Genomic DNA, 27685 nt, shown 5'->3' on the forward strand with positions numbered 1-27685 from the left:
GACATTCACAGTTACAAAGCTGTGGCTATACATCAAGAATTTCTTCTGCAGTGCCTCCACAACGTAATCTGTAGCGTCCTGTCCTCCAGCTAATAGTAGGGTCCCACAAAGCAGATAGAAAAATATAAATTGTCATGGATTCTCTGATGAACCAAGCTACTGCATAATCAAGTTTCGAAAAACACAGAGCACCACCCTAGGAATATAAAAAACAAGTATTTAAACATACTGAACATATTGATTATTCAAAAGGAATTTTAAAGTAATTTAAAACATTTGTTACGATACATCTATTCTAAAGCTTATTATACAAATCTACATATCAACAGTATATTTTTTTATAAGCCAAGAATGTTTTCTTGTTCAAGATATGATTACCCATATTAAACACGAGGAGCCTGGCAGAATAACCCAGAAGGTTTGAAAAGAGACTTGTACATAGAATAAAAGGCAAGGAAAAGTGTGACAATTTCACTTTTTTCTTTTACAGGTTTTGTAAAACTGTTCAGGTAGACACCGGCGTTTTGCCACAGACCCCGGAAGAACAGAATCTAGACAGAACACTCCTGCACATTCTCAGAGGAGTGAAATTCAAATAAGCAAGCCTTTGGCCTATTGCATAGGAAAAATGGGACTAAGAAAAAAGCTTATAGCCTCTCTATATTTTTTGCTCCTTTGAGAATTTCCAGTTACATGAAGAGCTGGAAACTGAAGAGGCTTCAGATGAGGAAGAGTGAGCACAAAGCCCTTTTACATGCTGTTCATGGTGAGAAGACTAATCAGAAACGTGACTGTTAAACCGACGTTCTGAGTTCTACAGAATCAACACAAGGTCTAACCTTTTTTTATGTCCAGTATTTGTTAAGACTACCAAAAGAATATTTTTCAGGGTGATGAGAACTATTTGATTAGTTTGAATACACAAGTAATTATGGATCAGATTTAGATGGAATATGGTCACAGCAGAAAGTAGTCTAAATAGCTCCTACAGCATCAGAAGAACAAATGTTTTTCTGATTTGTGACACCTTTCTATATTAAAAGTTTTTTTGAGGCTTCACTTCTAGTGATGGGAAGATTTTATTTTTAGAAGTAGGCTACAGCTGTCCTGTAAGTCCATTATTACCAAAATAAAGAAAAAGGTACTCAGTACATATGCACCTCAACAAAAACAAGACAGAGACAACTAAGATAAAAAAAACATAAAATCCCACAAAGCAGCTGTTCTTGTACTGTTAAAGCTTAAAAACTTCTGGATATGCCTAGGTAGAGCAGACTGGAAACATGAAGATTAGGAGACAGATACGCAAACTTTCAGAGCCCAGGCAGAGGGAGGTGCATATAGAACACAAAATTACAAACAAATATACTTACTCCTTTTCATGCTACTGTAATTGAAGCTGGAAAACTGAGAAGTAACAGGATTTGATCTGTTATTTCTTGATGTCAAGAAAGTTATTTTGTTGTTATAATAAGGCTTCACTTTTTGCTGAAGTAGATAAAAAAAACGAAGCCACGTACCTGAACACCTTTTAGTTGAATGTAGTCAAATATAAACCACGCCAAGCAGTGACACATGAAAAATACCATTATATCCCATCTAAACACATGATGAGCTGCCCATCCAATAACTAGACTGGCAACAAAGCACTCTGAGATTGGTTCACAAATTATTGTGGCAGGCAACATATTAATTCGCAGTTTGGCCCACCTAGAAAAGAAACAGATCAGTTCTGAGTATGCATTATTATTTACGTCCTCCTCCCCCACCTCATCCAATGAGGAGTCATCATGGTCTTTTCTGACAATGTTAGTTTAATCTTATTTAATCTACACCTCCAAATAAAATACTGCAAAAATTCTCCCTTTCAAAGATACTGCACATAGCGTTTAATAGTTACTAAGTTGGGGTTTTTTTTTAAGCTTTAAAAAATACTTCTATCAGTCACTACTTCTGTGGAAAGTCAGTGTCTCTCCCAACACTAACAAGAATCATGCATCAAGTTGTGCATTCTGGACATTAGATCGAATTAGCTTGGAAAATGTATTCCCTCTTATTATCAGGTTACCCACATCAGAAGCAGGTGACAGGTGTGAGTGAGAGACAAAGTAAATTTAATATTTTACCTGATCATTCTGGACTGAAACTGAGAAATGGAATATGAACCAGAGTTTTGCATTGCAACTTGTGTGGCCATTGCAAATTTCCAGCCCCTGAAAAGTAAATATATTGTTATAAAATACATGCAAATAAGAGATGCAAAAACCAATTACAGAACAAATACCCAAGAATTTTATTAGTCTTGAATAGTTTTTGGTCAATGCGCCATATTATTACAATGGGTGCAAGCAAAACTTAATGTATTTTATAAAGCCTCTTCATTGGAAAAGAGCAAATGCCACTTGAATAATAGTTAAACCAAGTTCTCCAACTTTTTTCCAAAAAGAATTGACAGTCACGGGGCTTAATTATTTCTAAAAGACTACATTGATAGGACAAAGCACACATAAGCATGTTTGCTGTATACATGCGAAGCTGGCCTGAACACTTATGCTTACAATATGTACCACGTGTTTAGAAAAAAAAGAGATTTAAATTGCACTTAAAGCTAGAAGTTTGCTTCAGTCATCTTACCGGTCAGCAATAGCTTTGGCCATAAAGTAATCTTCAGCAATATATTGTGCAAAGGCTATCAGTCCTCCAGCTTGGTCCAAGACATCCTTCCTCATCAAGCATGACATTCCTGTTACACACTTAAAGCCAGTTAAGTTGGCTGAAATATATGACCTTGGATGTGAAGTTCCAAAATAAACCTGCCAAAACAAAATAAGGCTTTTAAAACTCTATATGTATTAACGCAAGTACTACTCACTGACAACTTTTTCACCAATTATGATGGTATATTTGGAAAGATCTTTACCACCAATCTGAGAAATCTAGTAGTGATATTGGCTGTGTTTTTACAAATCCATGAGCAGGTTTTGAATTCACATACTAAACCACCATATTTCATTTGGTATTTAATTTCTAATTCATTGAGGTTACTTCAGGGAATATATATATTAAAATCCATTCAATAACTTACTGATCACAAGGATTAATACATTTTTTGTGATAAAAGAGACATGCTGACTCCTTCCTCTTGTAAAGATTAACTGCATTACTGCATGCATGTTCTTAGAAACTTACTACATTGTTGTACAGAAGCAGAGGAATTTTGTTTACTTAATGCACTTGCAAACAGAAATAGCAAACAAAAAACTCAGATTGTGCAAGAGTCTTTTTACAAGAGTCAATAACTTAAAGTTAGGAGTGTTCTATAAAGAGATGGTGAGAATGAGTGCTAGTGCCTCTCACTACTATTCTTCCTATGATGGGCTTCACACTGGTCTGACAAATACAGTAACTCATTCAAGAAAAGGCATGCTCTTCTTGCAGTATACCAATCTGGAACCAAAAAGCTCTTCCAGAATACAGAAGCAGGAACTGTAATTCTCACTACTTTAGCACGTAGCAGTACTAAGAGCTTTCCACTATAGCTCCTTGCTCTTCTCTTCTAAGAGGAAATTCAGACTGCGTCACCAAAACAAAAAAAAAAAAAAAAAAAAAAAATCACACGAGCTGCCCTCTCTCCATGCAATGCAGAAGTACTGAATTTCACTGCACTTTCATCTCTCACATTTCTGCCTTTGACACACATTAGTTAGCCTTGGGGCCAAAATGCCATATACATGCCAGCTTAGAATAAAAGATGGCTGACTAAATTACCTGTCTTGAGACACAAGGAACAAACAAGAGAACTCAATCTCTTCATTCTACAAAAGAGAACTTACTGAGAAAGAAGAGATGGGAGAATAGGACAGAATGAGCGATATGAAGATGGTGGATAGGAACCCACCAAATTCCAAAACAAGTATTAGGAGACATGAAATAGCACTAGTAGAGAACAAGGGTCAGAGCGAACAAGGTGGTTCCTGTAACACTAAATCCATGGAACCTGCTGGTAAAGACAGTTATGGATGTTCAAAAGTCTATACAGACTCAAAGAAAGAGTAGAAAAGTTCATGTCAGAAATCTGTTCTTACTAGTATATGGAGGATTAGTAACTATACAAGTTTACTTCCTGCTCAGGAAGTCTCTCAGCTGAAAATTGCAGAAAGTTGAGATGGTATTACAGGACAGCATGATACAAGCCTTGCTGCCATTCTACTCTTGTCCGAGGCTCTGCCTATTACCCCTGCTGGAAATAAGGCACTGTGCGAGCTGGACTTTGACTTGTCATGGCTGTTTCTGTGCTCCTTTTCAGACACCAAAATAGAATTAATGGCCTTTTCTGACTAAGCACTAGAAAGAGTTCTTCCATTTTAATAAGTTTTTTTTCAAAAAAGCTACAGTTTTCATTCTGTAATCTTTATTGCTTGCAATGTAAACTTAAATTATGAATCAACATTCAGAGCACCACAGTAGAAATTTGGAGCATTTAAGAGTTATCCTAGATAGTTTGAAGCGTGACTGCAGCTGAAAATAAACATTTCTTCACTCAAAAATTACAAGAGGCACTATACAACTTTTAATCAGCAAGGTCTTGCTAAAAAAACCCAAAACATTGCACTCACCTGTTCAAGGGTAGCAGCAAAACCCTGTCTGTCTGCAACATAGGGAAGCCCGTGGACTAAGCCTACTTTTTCAGTCATTTGATTGGCCATATCTGTCAGTGTGTCTGGCGTTACTAGGTGACAAATGAGAAAAAGACAGTTCACTGAGCAACTGCATCATTAGCAGGCTGCTGTATAAAGACACTAATTCTCACACTATTACCAATATCAAAAGCACAAACTTTGATGCGCAGTATTTTGGAGCAACACAGTTTCATAATAATAATAATAATAATAATAGTGATTAACATAATTATTATGATCAGCAACAAATACAATGGAAACAGTTTGAACAGTATTTTTTAAATGGGATTTTCGCCTTTAATTAGAGATTATACTTTTTACATCATGAAGATATTTTTTCAAGACTCCTAACTTTCATTTCTATTTGTATTCTCAGTCAAAATAATCTCCAACAACTGCTTGTTTACAGGAAGTAAGAGCAATACAACAGTCAGCACATTACAACACACCCCTACCTCTGATTCCACTATCACAAATCCATATGAGATCATATTTGGCAACTTCATAGCCAGGCATTAAGTTGTTAATCTTGGGGTTGATGCCAACCTTCTTGCCACCTAAAAAATACAGACATCATACACAAATAATGTAGAGGGTTTTTTAGAATTCAAACTCAATACCCAAAATACTTAGATAGTAAGTATTCTAATATTTAGAATAGTAAGTGTTTACTGATCAATTCTTAAAGTCCACTTTTATGAAAAGGATTTAAAAATTTAAGTATTCCTTCACTTCTGTATATCAGATCTTACTACAATTATGCAGAGAACTAAAAGGAAAAAATACTTAAAGGCTTCCTCGAAACAGCAGGGTTTGTGTAATTAAAAGGGCACTAGAACTACAAAGTTTATCACTGCCTTCTGTAAGTATGCTCTCTCTCTTAATTCTTAAGATTACTGATCATGATTGTTATACTCTACAGTAATTCTAGCAGAAAAATGAAAAAGGAGCTGAACAAAGCGAGACACACTTCGCTCCTAACTGACAAAAATGGTTGTTTGTTTAGTGTCAGAGAAAAAAGCTACATTCTACTACCTAGTTCTAATATTCTTACATCCTACTACCTAGTTCTAATATTCCTTCTCTCCTCTTATTCAAATGTAAAGTGAAGAAAGAGCCCTAAAGTTTAAGCTGATGAAAAAGGATTGTTACAGGACCTCAAGCTCAAATGCAGACACAACTCCTTCACATTTAGTTCAGTGCAAAGACAGAATTTAAATTGCTGTTTCAGATTTAGAAAGAAAAAGTAGCAGAGGTTGCATAAATCATTCTTCCTATAGTTTTTTTGGACTGATATCTCAGATTGTGACTACAAACTTACTTCTTTAACCCAAACAGATGATTAAGCTACAGAACCAGCATGGGCTGAACAAGATGACTATTTTAGAATACTGTATATGGAGTTGAAGACTTAAAAACATTTCACAAGTAAGAGTCTCACCTTTGAGTTGCACTGCTTACCTATGAACAGTCTAGCATCAACATTCGGGTATTTGCCAAGGAGCTTCTTGCACACATCGACAGCTGGATCATCATGATCTTGTACACAGAGTAGTACTTCATACTAGTAGAAACAAAAATGTAAACGTACACACATATATTTAAACACAATATCAGTGTGGTCTAAGGAATAAAGCTTAAGAGTGTACCAAACTGAAAAAAACAAATCAAGATCACTGTTACAGAATTAAAAATAAAACCAAGGAGGTTGTCTTACAGCTAAATAAGACTATTTTTTAGTGCACAACCAAGTACTTGTGAAAAAAGAATCAAGTCTGTAACCTAATAAACTCTTGTATTAAAGAACACCAATTTTTCTGTTATCAGAGGGTTTTTATTAGGTATGAAGCAAGACATCCTGGTACAGAAGGTAAATCCAAAAATAGAAGTAGAAATAAAAATTTTAAGATTCATATGTGAACAATCTTATATTCAATGAAATTACAGCACAAAAAATCTTAGAGGAATGATGTTACAATACACTTGACTGCATACCTCTGAACTACACCTTCCTCTCCTTTACTTTGTAGATGCATATGCAGAACAGAGTTGGAAGAACCCACAGAGACCAGTATATGTACACTCAATGGTATAATAAAGCTAAGCTCAGGAACATGTACATGCGCTTTCCTCGTTAATAGAACAACAGTTAAAAAATATCAAAAAGAAGCAAAGGAAAACTTGCTGTTTCAGCAATCAAGGTACATGCTCGTTACACATAAGCTACAGAGAGTGGGTGAGGAAACAGCATTAAGAATCAGTCAACACTGAGACAGCTTTGCAAGCTTTGATGGAGGCATTTCAGTTTCTGCATTATCACTAAATTCCTTGAGCACTCCTTACCTGATACAGCCTTCCTCTCTCCCTATTAAAATTACTGAACTATTACAACAAGATATTAGAGCTCTAATCCAAAGAATAAAATTCAGAAAATGCAAATTTCTGATCAAGACACCTAGAAGCCATTTTTACAGTAGAAGATTTAAAAATTCAATCTCACTAAAATAATTTTCTTGGACCTCATTTGATCTAGCAGTTGTAAATGACAGTCCCAAGAAGTGATCAAAATAGTTCTTATTCTCCCTTAGTATTATTCTATCATACCACTGAATATTTACTTTCAGAAAACTACTTAAGCAAAAACTAATCCGAACTTCAAAAGCTGCCTGTGCGCTCAATGATGACAATCTCTGATGTTCTTGTTCAGTAAGAAGTATTTTATACTATAGAAGATATTAAGTTAAAAAAGTACATTCTTTCAAGAAAAAAATGATGTTGTTAAACACAAAAGAGTCCAATGACTAACTGCATCCAGAATATCATGGAAACTTAAAATCATTAACCACTAAACGGGAGTTGGTAAGACTTGGTTTAGCACTACAAACTATCAGACAAACACATCTCTACCTCTCAGAAGGCAAATTCAAAGCCAGTTTGCCTAAAGAGTGAGCAGTATTTGATTCCTATCATTTTACCAGCATGGAAAATGGGATTTTAAAGGGTAAAAGACCTGCCCCATTAAGCAGACAGGTCCTTCCACCACAACAGAACAATCCTGATAGCATGAACACCATAGAAATCACCGAGAAACGCAGTTTCTTATCGCTCACCCAATTAAATATGTAAAAAGACAACTATTTTTGCCAGTAATTAAATAAGTAATCTTCAGTCCACAGTTGCAATGACACTTCTAAATACATATTCTCCAAGAAATTCAACTGGAAATACCAATAACTGACATTGCAATATTTGAAAACAGAAAAACGCACAGTATGCAGTAACCTTTGTATGCAGTAACAAAGAACTATAAAATGTACGAATAAAGCAGAAGAAATTCAAAGATGATTATAAGCATTACAGTCAGGTTCATTTGGACATAACGTGAATATAAAGATTTCCGTCAAAATTACAATATGCACAGTAGGTAAGAACTGTTCACTGATAACAATTACATGTAGTAAGTCCTGCAGTTTCTAAGCTGCATAACTGGCTTCTATGCAAGATAAGATTATTTCACACATGAGGTATCACAGAAGAATATCAGAGAATCAGTATCACTGCAGGTTGAACTCAGCTTCTCTGGAAAAAGTTTAAGATAGTTCTTTCCTAATAATTTTTCCCTGGACAGCAGAATTTTGACTACCAGGCAACACTGTTGTTCTTTGGTAATTATTGTACAGCAGTGTTTTCAAACAGTTTTGGGATCTTGCTTGTAGTGTATAATCTGTGCCCCAGTAAATTGAAACATTCATATCTGTTTTCACCGTCCCTGGGTAAAACATGATTGTCATTACTGTTATCTGAAATTCAGATTTGTGGAGTAGCGATATTTTAAGATTTCCACCCATACGTATAAGTTATAGTAAGTGTCAAGACTATCTTTCATAAAGCAAGATCCAGCAGAATTGTTTTTCTAAATTCTCAGACAAATCCTATTTTAGTCAAATTTTTCAGCCACGTTTTGATGCTCAGAATAGTCATAAAATAGCTTAAGATATAGTTGCAGCTTCTTTGCATTGTTTGCAATATTGGCACACACAGCATGCCTCAAGTATACTTCAAACTTATCTTGGCCACACAATCTTCATTGTGCTTTTGTTGAGTCAAAAGAGATTCAAATGTTCACGCCTGAAGCTTTTCAAAAGGCCCCAAGCTTCATTACAGAAAAACTATCCAACTTCTAATAAGTTCCAAATGGTGAGGGGTTTTTTTTGTTTTACCCTGCCTACTTAAGAGTAAGTTTAAAGCTCTCAGTCAGAAAGGAAACTCACTCTACAGCTTATCTGTACCTTTGACCTTTTACAACTGAAGCAGCAGTGTCAGAAGCAGTTTTGAGAAGAAATGAGAAAGACTTTTTCATAAAAAGTAAATTACAAGGAAAACGTAGTCCTTTTGCCACCCATAGAAGCATACACCAAATCGTGAACAGTGTAGCAAGCATTTGCAGATTCCTCCTTTAAGTTGTAAGCTCCTTAGAGCAAGGACAGAATTATCACTTACATTACAAAGTCAAACAGAGCTCAACAGCACAGGTAAGCTTTTATTAGTTACTTGTTTCACAACACTGATAAGCAGCTTGGAGACTACTCTACCTACCAACAACCGGTGAGGTACACCACCTCATCACCAAGCAATTCTTTGTTAGATGAGCCGTCAGTGAGAACCACCAGCAAGTTGCAGGCTATGAGTTAAGTGTTCTCTTTCAGAGGATCTGTTGCAGAGAAGTAGTTAACTGGGGAGAGTGTCTGGCCTCTCAAACAATCTTTTATAGATTAAAGAGTTTCATACTGCTATACACACCACAATATAGGAATAACGATTAAACAAATCTTAGTGAAGTGTAGAGTATGTTTCATCCCTAAGCCTCGGTCATGTTCCTTTACAGACTGATTTTTAAAAAAGAGTAAGTTTTGTTTGTAACATGTAAAACATGTAATTATTCATTTGCTGTGGAAGGAAGGACAATCCAAGACATAATCAAGCTGCACAGTTCTAGCCCAAGCTCCTGATATGACTTTTGGAGGCATGGGAAGAAAAAACACACTAAATGTATACATACTTTTGGATAATCCAGTTCAAAGAAGGTTTCTAAGTTGTTGATCAGGTTAGGATCCACACCTTTCAACGGCTTTAGAAGTGAAACACCAGGAAGTTTGCTATATGGCTGTTTTTCTGTGGCTTTCTTATTGAGGTGGAGGCGTCTGTAAAGAGAAACAACATATACCATCACAAAGAAAATATGCTAGAGAATTCCATTCCAAATACAGTCAGAACTGAGAAAGCCTGGGCGTTAAAATTGCTGCAAATTATTAGTTTTGGTTGTAGAAACAACAGCTCTTTTTATATCTGACAGTTGATGTGTCAGAGACAATGCCTAAAAAAATCTTAGCATTGTTTGTAGGTTAAATTCAACCTTATTCAGCTTATTACACATTTCAGACTAATGCATTTTGCACTATGCATTTTGAACGAGTATCACTTTTTTCAAGTTGCACAGGACAAGATCCTTCTGCCTTCCTCCATAGCACTAAAACTAGTAGTATTGAACAGGATAATCACAAAAAAATTTACTGTAAACAGAGCAAAAAAGAAAAGGGTCAGGGGCTTTTTCCTACATTAAGTTATGCAAAACTTAGAGCAAGCTGAAAGCACAGGGAAAACAGTTGATCCTACTGATCAATTTGTTAACAAACATCTTGAAGAAATGGATAAGGTTTAATCAACTGTAATATAAAAATCCTAGAAACTGGAGATCAGGCTGAATCAGCAGCACAGATAAACTGAGAACACGATTCCAAACAGTCACTAGTATTTCAGCAATGACTATACAAGGGAAATTGACGATCATGTCACAACTCACTGACATGAATGTTTACTCTTACAGCCCTGTGTGAATGAACACAAAATCAAATTCTGAAAGATTCACAGGTCAGTGTACAATCAAATTTGCATCATGTAAATATATATATAACTTAAATAACTAGAGAAAAAGTTATTTGCTGAAACTTAAAATTCGGAAATTAGTGTATATACTGCATGCTGTAGTTCTCTAACATGCGTAGTAACCAGACTGAAAGTGTTTTATTGCAGCATGTACCTAACAGCATGGATTCTTGATTTAAACTGTCATGCTTTAAAATGTAGAAGATGCTGCCTCAAAAAACAACAAACCAAAAAAGGGAATAAGGTTGCTTTATGAAGTGCTTCATCCTGATTAAATGGTAAAAAGAAAGTCAAGCTCCTAGCAAGCATGCTCCTGAAGACTGTGTCTGACACAGTGAAATTACTGAACTATGAAGGAGCTCCACTAAGAGGAGATTCTAGTAGTTCTCTAGAATTATTTTTTCCTGAAATGGTACAGTGACATCACATTTTTTACCTCATCAGCCCCCCGCTCCCCAGCATGCTCTTTTAAGGCAGGTTTGCAGCTGGACACCAGTGGCATAATGCTGTTACTGTGAATAAACAATGGGCTCAATAAAAAGACAGAAGGACAAAGCAGATCATGTCCTTGTACTGTTACTGAGTCCAAGTCTGGGCACTGCAGAGGACAACTGAAATACTCTTGCTGAACAATTAAGAGCCAAAGGACAGTTAGATCAAAGTAAGAAAAGTGATAGTTACCACAAACAGAGAAACATTTCCTTACCAATTTTCACAAACTTAACAGCAAACAAGGGCTTTAGTGCCAATAAGAAGGGAGAGTCTCAAGAACGCAACTTGGAACAGGAGAAACAAAAGGTAGATAATGCAAGGAGAAAAAAGTACTCCATTTAAATCAGAAGATAGCAACGCACATAGCTTTGTACAGAGGCAAAAGTCTTGATGAACAGGAAATGAGAAGGAAGTGGCAGAGTAAATGGAAAAAGGTAAGGAGACAAAGGGTAAAAACAGACTTGAGGCAGGACTGTGATAAAGAATAACCACCAAATGATAAAACTGCAGAATCTTGCAAGGCATCATATTACAAACCATGCTAATGCACAGGATTATGCAGGTGATCGAATTACATAAAGAAAAGCCTACACATAGTGCAAAAGAGGGAAACCTTGGAAAACATGCAAATGAGGCATGCAGCATTATCAGGATCTATTCAGTTATGAAACATCATACACAGACTTTTGGCAGTAAGAGAGACTTTAGACAGTAAGTCTGTCTCTGACGTGCTATCTCAACAATAAGATTCCAATCCATGTTCTCGTCATTGGGCTGCACAAAAGCAGCAGCCTGCCTTCCTGAAAGCACTGTGTTATTGTGACACTAGGGTAAACCAATTTCCACACCAGTAATTGCAATGCTCTGTTACACTCCATGGAGCAAGAGCAAATTAACAGTAAACCAGATCATTTTAGACTGAGAAGGGCTATTTGCGAAGTGGCATGTTCTGGAGAAGAATTAAAATGTTACAACTAAAAACCGACCATCACCAGAGAAACAGATCAAGCATTATAAAAACAAGTTACAATATTCAAGTTAAAGCTAATATTTAACACGGAAGTCAAAATAGACTAAATTTAAACAACACTGACATTGTTGATGCAGGTTTGTTCTAAATGAAGTTGTGTGTTACAGAACATGCACTAAAGTCTCCAAAGCAGAGGTAAGATGAAACAGTAAGTTTCTGGTTTTGAGCACTAACGTGTGCTTACAGCTGTTCAGTTCTGAGAGGTGTCGTGATCAGTGGCCTTCATTGCCATGGAGCAGGTATGACATGTAAAATTCAGAACGATAAAGGAAAGCAATCCTTTAACAAAGTTTCTATGAGGTACAGAATATTATATATTATTTTGCATTGAAATTAGCCCAAAGCAGTCAAAACCACTAACTATACAGGTGTACTTGCTTAATACATTTTTTTTCTACCTCTGTGTAACGCTGTAAGTAGCAGAAAAAAAAACTACACCAAGGAATGTGTAACAACTTTGAGCTCTGAAACAGATGCTGGCAGAGCACTATTTAAAGGCATTTTCAGATCCTGTGTGTGAAAGACCAGTAACCAGGTTAACTATAAGCACTTTTGCACCTACATATATTGAATGGGTCAGCCTGCAATCCCTAGGTAATGAAACAAATTCCTTCTAAGCAGTCAGGTGCTGGTATACATAGGTGGGTGAAGTTCACCTAATAGTTCAACTATCCTATATCACGTAGGAGGCATCTGCAAAATTTTCTCAACCTTAGTTTCTTAACATGATAATAACTAACTTACAGAAACAACTGTAACCTAGATTTCTTCTCTCAGCCAAGGAAAAAAGTATTCCTAAAGACAAAATCCAAGCTATTGAGTTATCACTGCCTAGTATACTACGTGATAAATTCTTGCTAACCTGTATCAAATTAAGAGGCCTACTACACTCTTACTCCTTTTTAGGGACCTCCTAGACTTCAGATAGATTCGAAAACTGCAAAACAGATCAAACAAAAGCCAACATCACCTGTGGCCACAGGACAGACTTATTCTTGAAGCAAGTGCTAAACACCTTAGTCTTGTTTCCAACATTCCACCCTACCCCAGTGAAGCTGAACCAGTTTAACCACAGACTACTGCTCAGAGGCACTCTCTTTCCTCCTCTCCCCTCTCTTTCTGGGCTGTGCTGTGCTTCTGAGTGGTGCTGACACTCATCTGATCCCACAGTGACCTAGCTGAAATACTTAAACCACCACATAACTATTACCCCACTTGTAATGTTAGCATTATGTCAGTTTAACTCAGCAAGTACACTGTTTGAAAGGATGTGGCAAGACAGTCATGCAGCTTCGCTAGCAGCAAAGAGCCCCCAGTGTTCCTTCTCCTCTGTGTTGCCATCAACACCAGCCAAACAAGCCATCATGCCAGTACTGAAGCCCATACAATCCTGCTTCAACTCTCTCAAGATAAAATTCAGTCTGGGTTTTTCCCTCCCACTTCAGGTTGTCTTCTGCCAAATTAGAGTTAGGGCACCTTAGGGAAGGCTGCAAGAAGCTTCAGAGCACGTTCAACGAGGCGACTGTGAACATGCTGTCAAGATCATTGAAGAGGAGGAATAGAATCTCCTTCCTCCTCAGGCTTCAGTGGGCTTCCACAAGAGCTGAGGTGCCCACGGTTGAGCTGCATATGTCCACTCACCATGGAGTCAGACAAGGACCACCGTGAGCACAAAGTAAACAGCAGGGGCACAACACACTACTCTAGAAACAAGAATTAGAGTCAGTCCCCTGAAAACTCTTCCACAACCTACTCTGCATCACAGTTTTCGTTTACAGCATTCACTCCCTTACAGTTTGCTCCCTGCCCTTATTTGCCTAATGTCACTTTTAGTATGACAGCAATTGTAATTAAAAACAATTAACATGTCCCTTGGCCTTGATAAAATGTTCAGAGATAGAGAGGAGCAGACAAGTCTGAAAAGGAAATGGTGGATAAGATTCAAGTGCCCATTTTGTAGTACAAACTTCTTGCGGCTGTCTGCCAGCAGAGAAACAGCCATAGGTTTGTGCATGCCTGCAAAATACCACAAAACCAAAAAATGTAATCCTACTGTTTGCATACTATAAGTTTATGTTGAAAAGCGTGCTGCAATTGGTTAGTGCTTCATCACCTGCCAGCCAAGGGCAGAAGGCAGATCAAATGTTTCACTCACTTTCAGTGTGTATTTTCTCCTGCACTACACACATCCCACACACAAAAAAAAAAAACCAAAAGGACCTTAGAACATAATGCACTGAAATCACAATGGGTAGCAGAGAGTAAGGGGAATGATTTTTAAAAAAAACCTTAAAACAAGATCCAAAATAGCAACAGTCAAAGCTTTTCCAACAAAAAAAAAAGTGAAATTAAGGGTCTTGAGTCTGAACTGAGTGAGAAAACCTAGATTACAATCATTGCAATTTTTCAGAAGGTAAACGTTCTCAAAAACCAAACATCAATTTGCTCTTCCAGTTTTGGGAAGTAGTAGTTTGATCAGTGGCGAGTAAAGAAGACAAAATCATACAATGTAGAACAGTGGAAATCCTATTTAATGCTATTTGACACTTGGAATTTGAAATCTTCACACACAGCTGAAATGCTTTAAGAAGCATCTTCCAAATGTTATCACAAAAATCATGTTCAGTAGATGCAATCCATAACTTGATACAGCCTTTTATTAAAAGTGAGAGGAGAGGAGGAAGTTTAAACTTTTCAAACATGTTTTGGAATTTTAAGTAGGGAAAAAACCTTATCTTTCCGGAAGAAGAAAGAGCAAACACTTTAGACCTCAACTAACAACCAGCAAACACTCCCTTTTTTAATCTAGAAATTCCTCTCCTACTCCCCCTCCCCACCCCCACACCTGCATAACAGAAGAGAAACAAACAAGCTCCCATACAACAGACTGTACTTCAACCTGAAGTAATGAGAACCCTTCTACTGTCCGAATCCTAGATAGTTTACAATTCAGCAAGCTGAAATGAAATATTCTTAAAAACACAGCAAGCTGCTGGCAGCGCAGCTTTTACTGGATCATAGTAAGCATTAAAACGAATACATGTTTTTTCCTTGTAGCCTATCTGCAGGCTGCCATCAAAATAGCAATTCATTCCCTGTTTCTACTTTCCCACACCCTCAGCCTACTGGTGGCTATAAAGTAGTCAGCGCCACAAGGTAAATTGGATCAGCCTGCTGATCAAACAGAGGACTATCCCACAGAAAAAGCTAGCTTGCTGATCTGAGTCACCATGTACCCACATGCCCACTAAAGGCAGATTAGAATGGCAGAAACGTTTAGAAAGGTGCAGGAGTAGGAGGGGATTTGGATCATCCCTTTGACCGTCAAATCAAGAGCCACTGAGGCATAGAAAATAGAAACACTTTTTGATACAGACTCCTTGCAACAAACGTCACGCAACTTCAGAGAACTGCATGCAGCATGATTTGTGTTTTATTTATTTATGAAAGCATCTCGAGTGGACAGCAGTAACTTTGGGCCAAATAAACCAACCACAGAGTGCTCTTTATACAGGATCAACCCCTCAATGTTAAGTATGGGATCTTTGAAAACACAAAGCTTCAGAACATTCGTGCTGTGAGATTATTCAATTTGTTTTTCTGACTTTTATTTTGCAAATCTGTATGATTAAAATAGCTCAGCCCTATTAACTTAATAAGCTACAATCTTAAATGACCACAGCATTTGCTAAACATTAGATAAAGTGCTTCCTACAGACCCCAGGTTGCTTCTTACTGCTTCCTTTGTGTCAAAGATTCCTGCCACCCATCAACCTTTTCCAGTCTCTTCACCCTAAAAGCTTCCAGAACAGTTAGCCACCAGTAACAGAATTGCGTTAATGACTAAACAGAAACTACATTAACAAATCATAAAGCGGACACCATGGCAATATTTTTTTTTCTTAATTTTCAGTGGATGACAGGCCATTTTTATTTAACTCAGCTGCAAGTGCTTCCAGAATACAAAACATGTTTTTGCTTCAAAATTGATGTTTGAGTATGCTTACTCAAACATCAATTCACACAATTTTTAACATGCAGTCCCACGCCCTGTTACCCCTGGTTGAGACAAGAAAATGCTGTAAAGCTTAGCTGGACTACACAATTGTCAGCAAGACAGTGTCACTGCCCTCATGCTGCAAATGACTTGGAGAACTTGAATAAGTCTCCTAAAAGGAACATCAGAAACTGAAGAAAGCAATTACAAAAGTCCTTCAAAAGAAAATATTAAAGTAACGCTTCTACACTCAACACCATATTTGATGGCATTTCAGAAGAGAAATTTATTTATTACATTTACAAAAGATACAAAGGAGAAAAACTAACTTGGTAGATTTCACCCGTCTTCTGTCTAAAAAAAACTAACCACAATCACACAACACTTGTTCATATACCCTAAAAAAACACATTTACCTCCCTCACCACTACACAAAACAACCTGCTTGGAAATGTTGTTATGAAACATATATATATCTCAGAAATGCTTAAGAGGAAGTGTGGAGTATCTTAATTTTTAAACACCACATTAATATTTCAAAAGGTTAGCAGGTACAACCCTTGACACTGTATTTCAATCACCCACTGTACCACCTCATGCTGTACAGCAGGTAGGGGAAAAAAGCAGCAAAAAAACCCAGACTCCAGCAGCCTGAAAATCCTGTCTACTCCTACCACTACCCATCCTAGAGATCTGTGAGGATGAAGGCAGGAAGAATTTATCACTTTCCAGTTGCTACTCTTACTATCAACATTCAACAGTTCAAAACATATGTTCTTAAGAAGGAGATGAGTCTGAAAGTTTTCTACCTCTTTTAACCCAGAATCTTACTTCAGCAAGGCTTGCAAGAAAAATATTTGTTGCTTTAAGCTAAAAAAGTATTTCAGAAGAAAGTGCTTAGGGTAACTCCTCAATAAAGTTCAGTACATTGACCGAAATCTGATTTTCAGCAGCTTGACTATTCTATGACTATCAAGGTGTGCATATAGCACACTATTCATTATCCAACCAAAGCAACAGTCCCCTGGGAAGTCATTACTATACAGGCACACTGAATCAAGACCTCAGGAGAAGCATCTAATACAAACATGACACTCACAAACAACGTAAAAATGAATGTTTGGCTTCATTTACAGATTCTTCCTCATGGACTGTGCTGCTGACAAAGCTGAGATTAGCACTACCAAGGGGGGAAAACCAAAACACAGTCTTTGGTTTACAAAGAGGTGTTTCTGAAGAGGGAGGACAATAATTCAAGTGGTCTAAAACAGACCAAACCAACTATTAGCACAAATTGGCACAGAGAGATTAATAGTCATCCCACTGTTTTAATTTCCATTAAAAAGGGAAATTGGTCCACTAGAAGTCACTAGAAGATTGGACTAGAAGTCCACTAGAAGAGTGGTCCACTAGAAGCACCTATCAACTGTCACCTGTTCAAAAATTGCTTTAAGAAATACAACACTTCCAAAGCAAAAAGTTACAAGTAGCACTGCCAAGACAGTCCTAATCTTCCATTTAGTACAATGCTTCACTTTGGCTTTCTATCTTTGTCTACACTTGTAAGCATATTTTTACTTTACTTGTCCAAAGGACAGAAGCATAAAGGAAGTCTTCTGCTATTAAAATAAATATAGATTTATATTTAAATAAATAAATTTTTAAAATAATTTTTAAAAAGAAATTTTATTTATATGTATTCATAGAGCCCTGCTCTCTGATGTTGTAAATACACTAATAATGAGGCTCAGTACTATTGTAGCCTGCTCAGCTGATCTTCAGTAAGGGAACAATGCCTAGAGAAAAAGCATAGACCTACGAAAGCACAGGCTTAGGGGAAAAGGATAGGTGTCTAGGAAAGAGTGAGACCTAGAGAAAGAGAATAGGTCCCTACAAGAGAGTTAAGTCCCTAGAAAAGCATGTAGATCTAGGACAGACCTTGGCAGGACCCAAAGCTACTATCTCCACATCCTTCCCCTAGCCAAAGACTCTTCCAAAAAATGAAAAGGCTCTGTGGGGAGGAATACATTGACTAAGCCCCACCTATCTGCTATAAATTAAATACATTTATTTATATTTTTATGGATTTTTAAAAATTTAAATAAAAAGGCATAAATAATATGCCTTTATTCCTATTGCATGCTACAACTTCAATAATTTGAATTAAGGTATGAATTCATCCAGGCCAATTATGAGAAGGTATATTGTAGCCTAGGTCTTCAACTATTATCAAAAGCAACATATTTAAGAAAATGCAAAACTATTCACCTTGCAAGTAGCAAAATTAAAAGCTTTTTTCATCTACAGCGGAACACTTATCACAACAAAGTAATTCATCATTTCTTCTAAACCATAGTCTCAGTAAAACACAAAACCAATATTAAGTGTCAAAACCACAGAACTTCATTTCAGTTCAGATAAAATGTAAAAATCCCAGTGAACTTGGTCACCACTACTTGGCATTATGCAATTCCCTAGGATTGATGGACTCAAATACTGAAGTGTGCTCTAGTAAACCAGTAAAACTAGTTACGTATTTAGCATGCCACTGAGCAGTGCTGACAAATTTCACAAATTAATTTTTAAAGTCACTTATTAGCATCTACCACTCTATTCACCCACTTTAATCAAAAGCTATGCCCGTATGGAAATATGGCTCATGTAAAGCCTCAGCTTCTTTAAACTTCTTTGAAATCTTCATGTCCTGACAAAAGCTGACAAAAATATTGTATTCTTCCTCATCCCACTGTTCACTTTCTTCCACTCCAGCTGACATACAAGGCGGGATGCTTCTTTGCCCTTCAAGAGCTCCACGTGCCCCAGTAACCCAACCCATTTCATTTCTGTCTTACATATTCTAAACCTTAGAGTCTTCTGTCTTCTCCTTCCACAGAAACCACTCAAACAGATGTGACAAGTGGGCTTTAAAAACAAATCACAGCTATTGCACCATCTTCCCTCCTCTCAACATCAGCATACCATCCACTCCGACACAATCCCTCTCCTTTAAATCTACCCTAGGTAGCCTTTAATGTAGGCTTTGGTTCCTTGCATTCTGTTAAATCATTCAAGTCACCCCAAAGTTTATAGTCTGTATCTTATCCTCCTGACATGCCATTAAAAAACTGGCCTTCCCTAACTGCTTCCAACATTATGGGTTTTCTCCCACATTGCTACCATTCTTAGATTTCCGTTCTGCACTGTTTTGCTCTCCCTAATTATTACTCTTGTAATACAGAAACTCATTCAACCACAATCTTAGTATAAATAACTCAAATTAATTCCTGCCTTCTCAAGATCTATCTTTCCCTAAGGATTACCTAAATTTAAGTCTTGTGACTACACAAGTGTGAGGTAAATTTCAACTTGTTTAAAATAAGCAACATACACAATTTACATCCTACAGACTACCCCTTTCTCAGCCTGTCACTCTGTAATAGTCCAGGCAGCAGCCTGGGTGCCATCTTTCACAACCACAGAACAACAGAGGTTGGAAGGCACCTCTGGAGATCAGCTACTGGAACCCTCTGGCTCAAAGGGGGGTTAACTAGAGTAGATTGCTCACAGGGATCCAGTCAGCCTTTCCCATCTCCAAGGATGGAGGCTCCACAATCTCTCCAGAAAGCCTGTTCCTGTGTTCAATCATGACAGTCTTGTTTAAAATAAGAGTCTTTCATTTGAATTTGTGTTTGTGGCTCCTCATCCTATCACTGGGCACCACTGAGAAGAGTCTTTCTCCATCTTCCACACACCCCTCCACCCCTCAAAAGATAAGGTATGCTGATAGGACATCCCCGTACCCCAAGCCTTCTCCGGTCTGAACAGTCCCAGCTCTCAGCCCCTCCTTGTACATCAGATGCTGCAGTCCCACCACCATCTCTGTAGCCCTAAGCCAGACTTGCTCCAGTATATCCACATCTCTCATACTGACGAGCTCAAAACTGTGCACTGCACTCCAGACACAGCCTTACTGGTGCTGTGTAGAGGAGAAGGATCACCTCCCTCAACCTGCCAGCAATGCAGCCCAGGATGCTGTTGGCTTTCTTTGCTGTCACAGGCACATTGCAGTTCATAGTCAAATTGGCATCCCCTAGCACTCCCAGGTCCTTATCTGCCAAGCTGCTTCCTAGCCAGTCAGTCCCCAGCCTGTGCTGATGCATGGAGTTGTTCCTGCCAGGTGCAGGACTTGGTACTTTCCTTGGCTGAGCTTCATAAGTTCCTGTCAGACCATTTCTTCAGCCTGTCTGGGTCCCTCTGAATGGCAGCACACCTGCCTGGTCTATCAGCCACTCCTCCCAGTTCTGTATTGCCAGCAAAATCGCTGATAGGTCTCATCCTCCAGGTCATTAATGAAAATGTCAAAACCTACTGGCCCCAGCATTGACCCTTGATGATTCTGTACATCTCAAACTTAGCAACCCTGCAGTAGCTTCCATCTTCTACCATAAGCTATCATTATCCTATCTATGCACTGTGCGTAGAGCAAACTGCTGAAGTTTGGTCCACCTTTGAGCAGGAGGTTCAAACTTAACCTTCAGACATCTCCAGTCTGAAGCACTCCGATTTTCTTTACGATGCTGAAAAACTCTCATCTCTATCTCTAAGTTGTTAAAGTCTCAGTCACTTGCGTGTTCCCATAGCCTGTCATTTTACTGTGTTCCTCCCCAGTAACTCTGCCTGACTTCATATCCTTGCATTGCTGTCCTTTAGATTGCCTCTGCTACAATGCTGTCATTCACTGCTGAGTAAAAACAACCCCTCAAGATGTATGGATGTAACACTCACAGCAAGTACCTTAAGGTTTCTACACAAAGTACGGTCTATCAATGCACAGATTACTGGAGACAGGGTTACTGAGAGAGAGAGTAGGGTGATGAAAACGGTAACCGAGATCAAACAGAAGCCTCAGATAACTTTCCAATTTTCCGTGCTCCTCCAGTGTCCCAGATTGAGGTCAAACATCCAAGTCTTTTTTTGCTTGCTTTTAATCCTCTAAGAACTTTTGCAGAAAGACATTGCTAATACAGATCATGAGCTTGCTCCATTCCCTGTTCCACATATACAAGATCACGATCTGTTAAAGTTACTAACATTTTACATCAGGCTTGTCATCAGCTACGTAGGTAGACAGCCTGCATGGAAAATTTCAGCATAAGTGGTTCAAGTTCAATAAACATTCAACTAAGGAACGAAGACAAACCTAAGAACAGACATGGCATTCTGTGTGGGCTAGACGTCTTCCAGCCACTTCCTGAAGAAGCTCCAGTACAATCACACTTTGCAGTTTCCTGTTTGAGTTTGATTATGAACAAGAGGGAAGGGTACCTCTAATCTCAGAAACAAGCATTTGCATCATCTCCATCAAAACATTAGTTCAGTTATGCCTGGTAACACTTGATAGCAACAGCTGAGTTCTCTAAAGATCGCCTTTTAAATCAGATCTACACCAGATCCTCTCCTGGCTCTTATCTGTGACAAGGCTGCCCCTGAAGCACTTCCACAAACCAAAGAAAATGCAACCCTACGATAGCAAACTGAGTAACTACTACTGCTCTTAACAGCTACTTTAAGCCAATCTACTGTCAGACACTGACAATGGAAAATATAAGACAACCCAAAGGAAGAGATAGCCCCACCAACATGCAAAAACATCAAAAGGAGATGACAGAAGACAAGCGGAGAGGTCAGAGAGCGCAGCAGGGTAAGGCTGGACACAAATCACGGACTGAGCAGCAAGGGAGGGACAAAGAGAAAAACAAGGCGATATGACAATCAAATAAGGCCAAGAGAAACAGAACTGTTATTTTCTTAAGAATGAAAGGTCACAACTACTATACAATAATAGATTATTAACCAAAAGATGAAAATGACTTTACACAGCTAAAAACCAGAAGTCAAACATCAGCTATGTAGGGTTTTTTTGTTTAGGCTTGGAAGCCATGTTTAGAAAGTTCTTCAACACTGCAGATGTACTTCAGGAAACCTGAGTTTTATGCATCTGTGCAAAGTGAATTTCCTCCTTGCGTGCATATGCATTACACTAAGGCTATTAATTACTTTTAGTTACATTCAGATGTTTTATTACACTTATGTGTTTCTGAAAGTCTTGGGTTTCACACAGCAGACAAGGCACAATGGGCCCAATTACATCTAAATGCCACAGGAATGCAGAACTCATTATTTCTTCGTTGATTCCTATATCTTATAGGCTATTCAGCTATTTTAATAAAAAGCTAAAACCAGCAACATGTTTATGAATTAAATGCCATGGACTACCCTTACTACTTACACCTGGGAACCACGACAATGAACAACCTCAGTATCAACTGACTGTGGATGCCTTCAAGAAAGTGATTTACATTAAATGCTATAATTAGAATTGCCACTGACAACTGTAACAAGAACAATGGAGACTCAAAACCAGAACATGACTCTGTAAGTCCAGTTTTGTGGACCAGGCAAACGAAGCAGCAGGATACAAACAGCTTAAGGGATTTACTGAACATTTCCTAGGAACACTGTGGCAGGGGCAATGGTGAGTGCAAGTCACCAAAGACTGAATTTGACTTCCTTCACTTAAAAGCCAATTCTATTGCCTCTCCTCAGTCCCTGAATAACTTCGCAATACATACCTTTACTTAATTTTTAGACTAAAGACCAAAGACACAGTAAGGAAATCAAGATCAGATTGATTATGCTTAAGTGAGGCATTATCTTCAAGCTCTGCTATTTTAGAAAGAGGCACACCACATTCAGAAAGCTCCTATCATTATTAAACTAGAACTACCTATTCTGAAACAGAGATAAAACGGCAAATCCACTACCACAGATCTCGCTAGCCAGTGATTCAGAATTATAAGATGTGTTAGAGTGCCATAAACCCCAAGAAAACAGCTTTAGTTATGTGGTGTTTTTTGGTTTTCTTTGTTGAGGCTTTTTTTTTTTAAACATTTCCCCCAATTTCGTAAGACTTCTGTTCTGCTCTTTGCACGTCCTTAGAATGGAAGTTAGTAAGAATCATTAAATAACTATTTTAATAGACTGCTAAAATACCAAAATCTACCCCTCAGTTTCCTGAGCAACACTTTAGCCAAGACTATAAATATTTTTTTCCTTATTAGCACATCATACCCACCGTCCTCCATTTCAGATACAGCCATACATTTGGGTTTAGTTCTTAAAGTTTATTTTAATTGCCCATAAAATTACATAACTTCAAATGGCCTCAGAGTCAGTATATCAGATAGTCTCCAATACTGAACTCTTCCTACTGGATAAGTTGGTGGCTCAACTCCAATTGAAGTGCCTATATGCAGGCAAGGAAGGGTCTTATTCAAGGTCCCAAGTAGAGTATAAAGGACAGCAACTCAAACAGGTCACATATCACAGCCTTACTATACAGAGCAACACATGCTAACTATACTTTATCTAATTACTCGCTATAAAAACCTGCAATTTGGTCCACGTTTATTGCATTTACTTCACTGACTCAGTATTACTAAGAGCACGCCCAATCAAGACCCATTTCATAATCACATACATTAGACAATTTATGATGATTGGCCTCTTGGCTTAACATTATGGGTATTTGCACTTCATTGCTTCAGCCCACCTGTTTATTTTAAAGGAGTATGAAATTAACCCATCCTACTATACTTATTTAAACATCTAAACCACTCAAAGCAGGGAAGGGCAGTAGGGGAAAGAGGTGGCAAGAACTAGATTTTGCAAATGCAATATGGAAGAACAGACGTTTTTCCTCAAATGAAATCTTGTCCTGTATCTTAGATATCCAAAACCTACACCTTTTAAAGCAATTACAGCACAAATCAACACAGATAAAATGCTTTCATGACTTTAACCTAGACAAGTGCTGACAGCACTTCCAGACAGAAAAAGCTTGTTTTCTTGAATAATCCATTTATCTACTTAATTCACATACGTTCTAAGTATTTTGCTAAATCAAACACCTAAAATACCAACGGGGAACTACAGGAGGAAGACTGCCTAGGCCACAACAGCTTTGCTACATATTTCAACATTATCTTAGTACTCCAATGGCACAGATCAGCCCTTCCAGCTCACCAGTTCAGCATCGCTAGACAATGCAGACCAAGAACAAACAACCCCTACTCCGATGAGTTTAAAAAATATTAAACCAACAATACTGACCATAAAAAAGAAAACAGGAAGACTAAATAGTTTCATCTTTCTTCTTCACTTGCTGTAATAGGTACAGTGAGAGTAGTGTTCAGCATATGACAAGTATCACAGATTTCTACTCTAACACTACATTCTCCCACTGGCACAAAAAGGAGTTTCCATCTAAGTGAAGACCTCTTCATACCTCAGCAGTCTAGGAAAGGGTGCAGTGTTCTGTGCCCGCTGTCCAGGACAGAACAGTCTCTATGAGATGAGAGGTACTAGTAACAGCATCCAGCCACCAAAGTTTTCAGGCCATGGCATTAACAATTACCATCCATCTGGGGTCTCTTCCCCACAAACGTGCTCCAGCAGTTGAAGCAAACACAGCCGAACACTTCCTTCTGCTAATTCCCTTCACATGGGTTTCTAACTTGCAGGACCAGGCCATTCCATCACACACCATTCCAGACAACCCCACATCACTCCTCCCTTGCACAGGCAGTGCTTACAAGTAGCACAGGCTCCAAACTTACCGAAGCAGTGCTTTTTCCAGCCATCAGCTATATCCTACCAGCTCCAGTTTCCCAGCACCACCACAGCCACTGCAAGGACATCTCCCTAGGATGGTTTCTGTAGGGTTCAGCATTTCTTTACTTTCACTACAAGCAAAGGGCAGCTGCATGGTCACACTATGGGGAGCAGCAGTCCTATTTCCACAGATCACTAACAGGGGCAGCTCCTCCACAACAGCTTGCCAACCCAGCATGGCTTGCTATTCAGTGCTAACAGCTGCCCACCTCCAATCAAGCGGCACCTTTTCATACTGAACACTAAATACTCCCATTACCACCAGCCCACTACTCTGACAAAGACAGTCAGCTCCTGGCTCTGGACCTGCTGAGATGGTACCTTGAGAGCCCTACTGAAAGCACACTTTTCTCCAGGGTTCTCACAGGTTGGGACAAGACCACCCCTTACCCATCCCCTTTGCAACTGGCAAGCTTTTCACCTGCTAACACATTGTTTGCATTAACTCCCCATACATAATACCTACACTTGCAATACAAATTCCTAATAACAAAAACCACAACTCTTTCAAGTTTCACACCACCGCAAATACTCCAGCCCCAGGCCACACCAGGTCCAGCTGCTACCTGCATTCCCCACCAGCTATTGTCACAGGCAAAACAGTCTCAACTCAGGGAATTCTACTTACTTTAAGTTATTGCCAATTAACAGACAATTAATTACTGATTTGGGTATTGAGAAAAAAAAAGACAAACTTTCAAGGAAGCATCTTTTGTCTTCCTTCCCCAGGCTCAGCTTCAGTCAGAGACCTTTCCTCCTTACCTTTGTATCTGAACTGCTCATTTCCACTGCTCCTTACATGCAGGCCCTCCCAAGCCTTTCAGCAAGGCAAGGCAGGAGGTGAGGGTCAGTGCATAATGGTTTTTCTGCCACACCTTGGTTCTTACTCATTTTCCCCCACCACTGGTTGCTTCTTAACTGTCACTCTGCTCCAGCAGGTGTACCTGCTCTGGAACAACTTACATTCAGGTTGCAATCCCTTCAGCAGAGCCTCTACTCAAGTATTGGTCTGCCACAGGCTGCAGTCTCCCCAGGGTTGGGCTGCTCACAGGGTGCAGTCCTTCAGAGTGTCCTCACCCCAGTACGGGTTGCCCACAGGTCACAGTCCTTTCAGATGTACGTATACTCACGCTGGCATGGCTTACCTGCAGCCCACAGTCCACACAAGACTGTCTCTGCTCCACTGTGTAGCCTTTGAGGGTGCAGCTTCTGTGGCATGGACTGCCCAACAATGTCCCCTTCCTCTGGTTCTCCTCTGTTCTCTCCTCTTATGTCTTTTAGTGTATCTCATCCTTTTTCTCCTGTTTATCTTCTCATGTCTTCCCCCATGTCTCCATTTGTGTCTCCTGCCCCTCACAGCTGCCGCTCTTTGTTAAAAGATTTATAAGCAGCAGCACCACACAGGCTCATCTGATACACAGATGTTTTTAGTATGTGACGGGCTGTTTTCATCAGCTTCAAAGCTGTCTAGAACCATCTATGCCCACAGTAGTCCATGGTCTCTTCCCCCACCAGGCACCCTTGCAGCTCCCCAGTACTGAAATCCTGTCATTTGTGCCCATGACAACCCATACAGCTAGTTTTCAAGAAAGAGGGTGATTATCCAAGTAAATATAAGATCTAAAGACATCCAAACTACAGTACAGAAAAATTATTAGAGCTTATAAGTGATTTCACAGAAAAAAAAAAAAAAAGAGAGAGCAAGGCAACCATGAACAAGGGCAGCAGAAGCAAATCTCAACAAGGGCTGGGGTTTATCACAGATACCTATCAGATGCATGTGAAACAAGAAGAACTGAGCAGAGATAAGCACAAGTAAAGCAAACAGAAATCCAGATATTTTCTAATCCCTGTAGTGATGCAACAGTGGCTTTCTATTTAAGAGAGTAAAAACATGGTCTTCTCCTGAAAGAGGTGCGCGTTCTTAATCCTTTCCCCACATATACACAGACAATTCCTCGGCTAGGTTCAAGGAATCTTCTTTGTTTGTCAGCCACCAAAACGCAAATACTCCTCACAAACTCTTAAAGCATTTTCCCTTGGAGTTATCCAAGAAGGCCTGGACACACTATACACACTTCTTTTTACGAGTACTACCAAGATTTCTCAAAAAAATAAGTGTAGGCACAGCTGAGATTGTGCCCGGTCAGCACAGGGTACCGTGCCAGTGTGGCTGTTGTGCTGTACACTCGCTGCACAGTCAAAAAGCACATTTTATAGCTGCTGTGCGCATTGGTCTCCCACCCCATCCGTGGAAAATCCTCCCTTTACAGGTGCACCAGCACACAACAGACCCCGGCCTTCCCTTTTGCAGTGGTGAAGGCAAAGGAGCAAAGATCGCGGTGCAAAAGAGGGAGGCAGAAGCCTACAGGGAAGGGTTTTTTCCCCAGTGACCGACAGCAGGGTACTGGCTGCGCCCTCACGACCGACCCGACCCCCGGGATGCGCGCCGGGCCTCACGGCGGACGCGGGCGCTCCCAACACGGCGGCCCGCCGGTGCGCCCCTGCGGCCGGGAAAGGGAGGAGGAAGCTCTCCATGCCGGACACACCGAGGGGAGAAAGGGGGACGCGGCGCGCTGGCGGCGGACGAGGCCCCTGCCCCGCTCCTCAGCGGCGGGGCCGCTCTCGGCGCGATGGCGGGTGGGTGGGGGGAGGGAGGGAACAACGCCGGCGCCTTCCCCACCCCTCACCCCCAGCCGCGGCCCGCGCTTACGTGTAGATGATGGACATGAAGTGCATGAGCCAGAGCACGACGAAGAGGATGAGCCCGAAGATGGCGAGTCCCTCCAGGGCCAGGGCCAGCACCGCCAT

The 27685-nt window shown here is 39.4% G+C and overlaps 1 protein-coding gene across 1 annotated transcript; it reads right to left on the reverse strand.

The window, feature by feature from the left end:
- Window positions 1–27685, reverse strand: UGCG (UDP-glucose ceramide glucosyltransferase). The gene is made up of 9 exons (XM_086629179.1): window positions 27588–27685; window positions 9739–9880; window positions 6141–6243; window positions 5135–5236; window positions 4617–4729; window positions 2635–2813; window positions 2127–2213; window positions 1521–1710; window positions 1–196 (listed from the first exon to the last, which is right to left on the reverse strand). Exons 1-9 carry the CDS (start codon window positions 27683–27685, stop codon window positions 26–28), a joined length of 1185 nt encoding a protein of 394 aa, XP_086485305.1. The 3' UTR covers window positions 1–25.

This window comes from Tauraco erythrolophus, chromosome Z (assembly GCF_009769465.1).
Source record: "Tauraco erythrolophus isolate bTauEry1 chromosome Z, bTauEry1.pri, whole genome shotgun sequence".
Classification (NCBI taxonomy): domain Eukaryota; kingdom Metazoa; phylum Chordata; class Aves; order Musophagiformes; family Musophagidae; genus Tauraco; species Tauraco erythrolophus.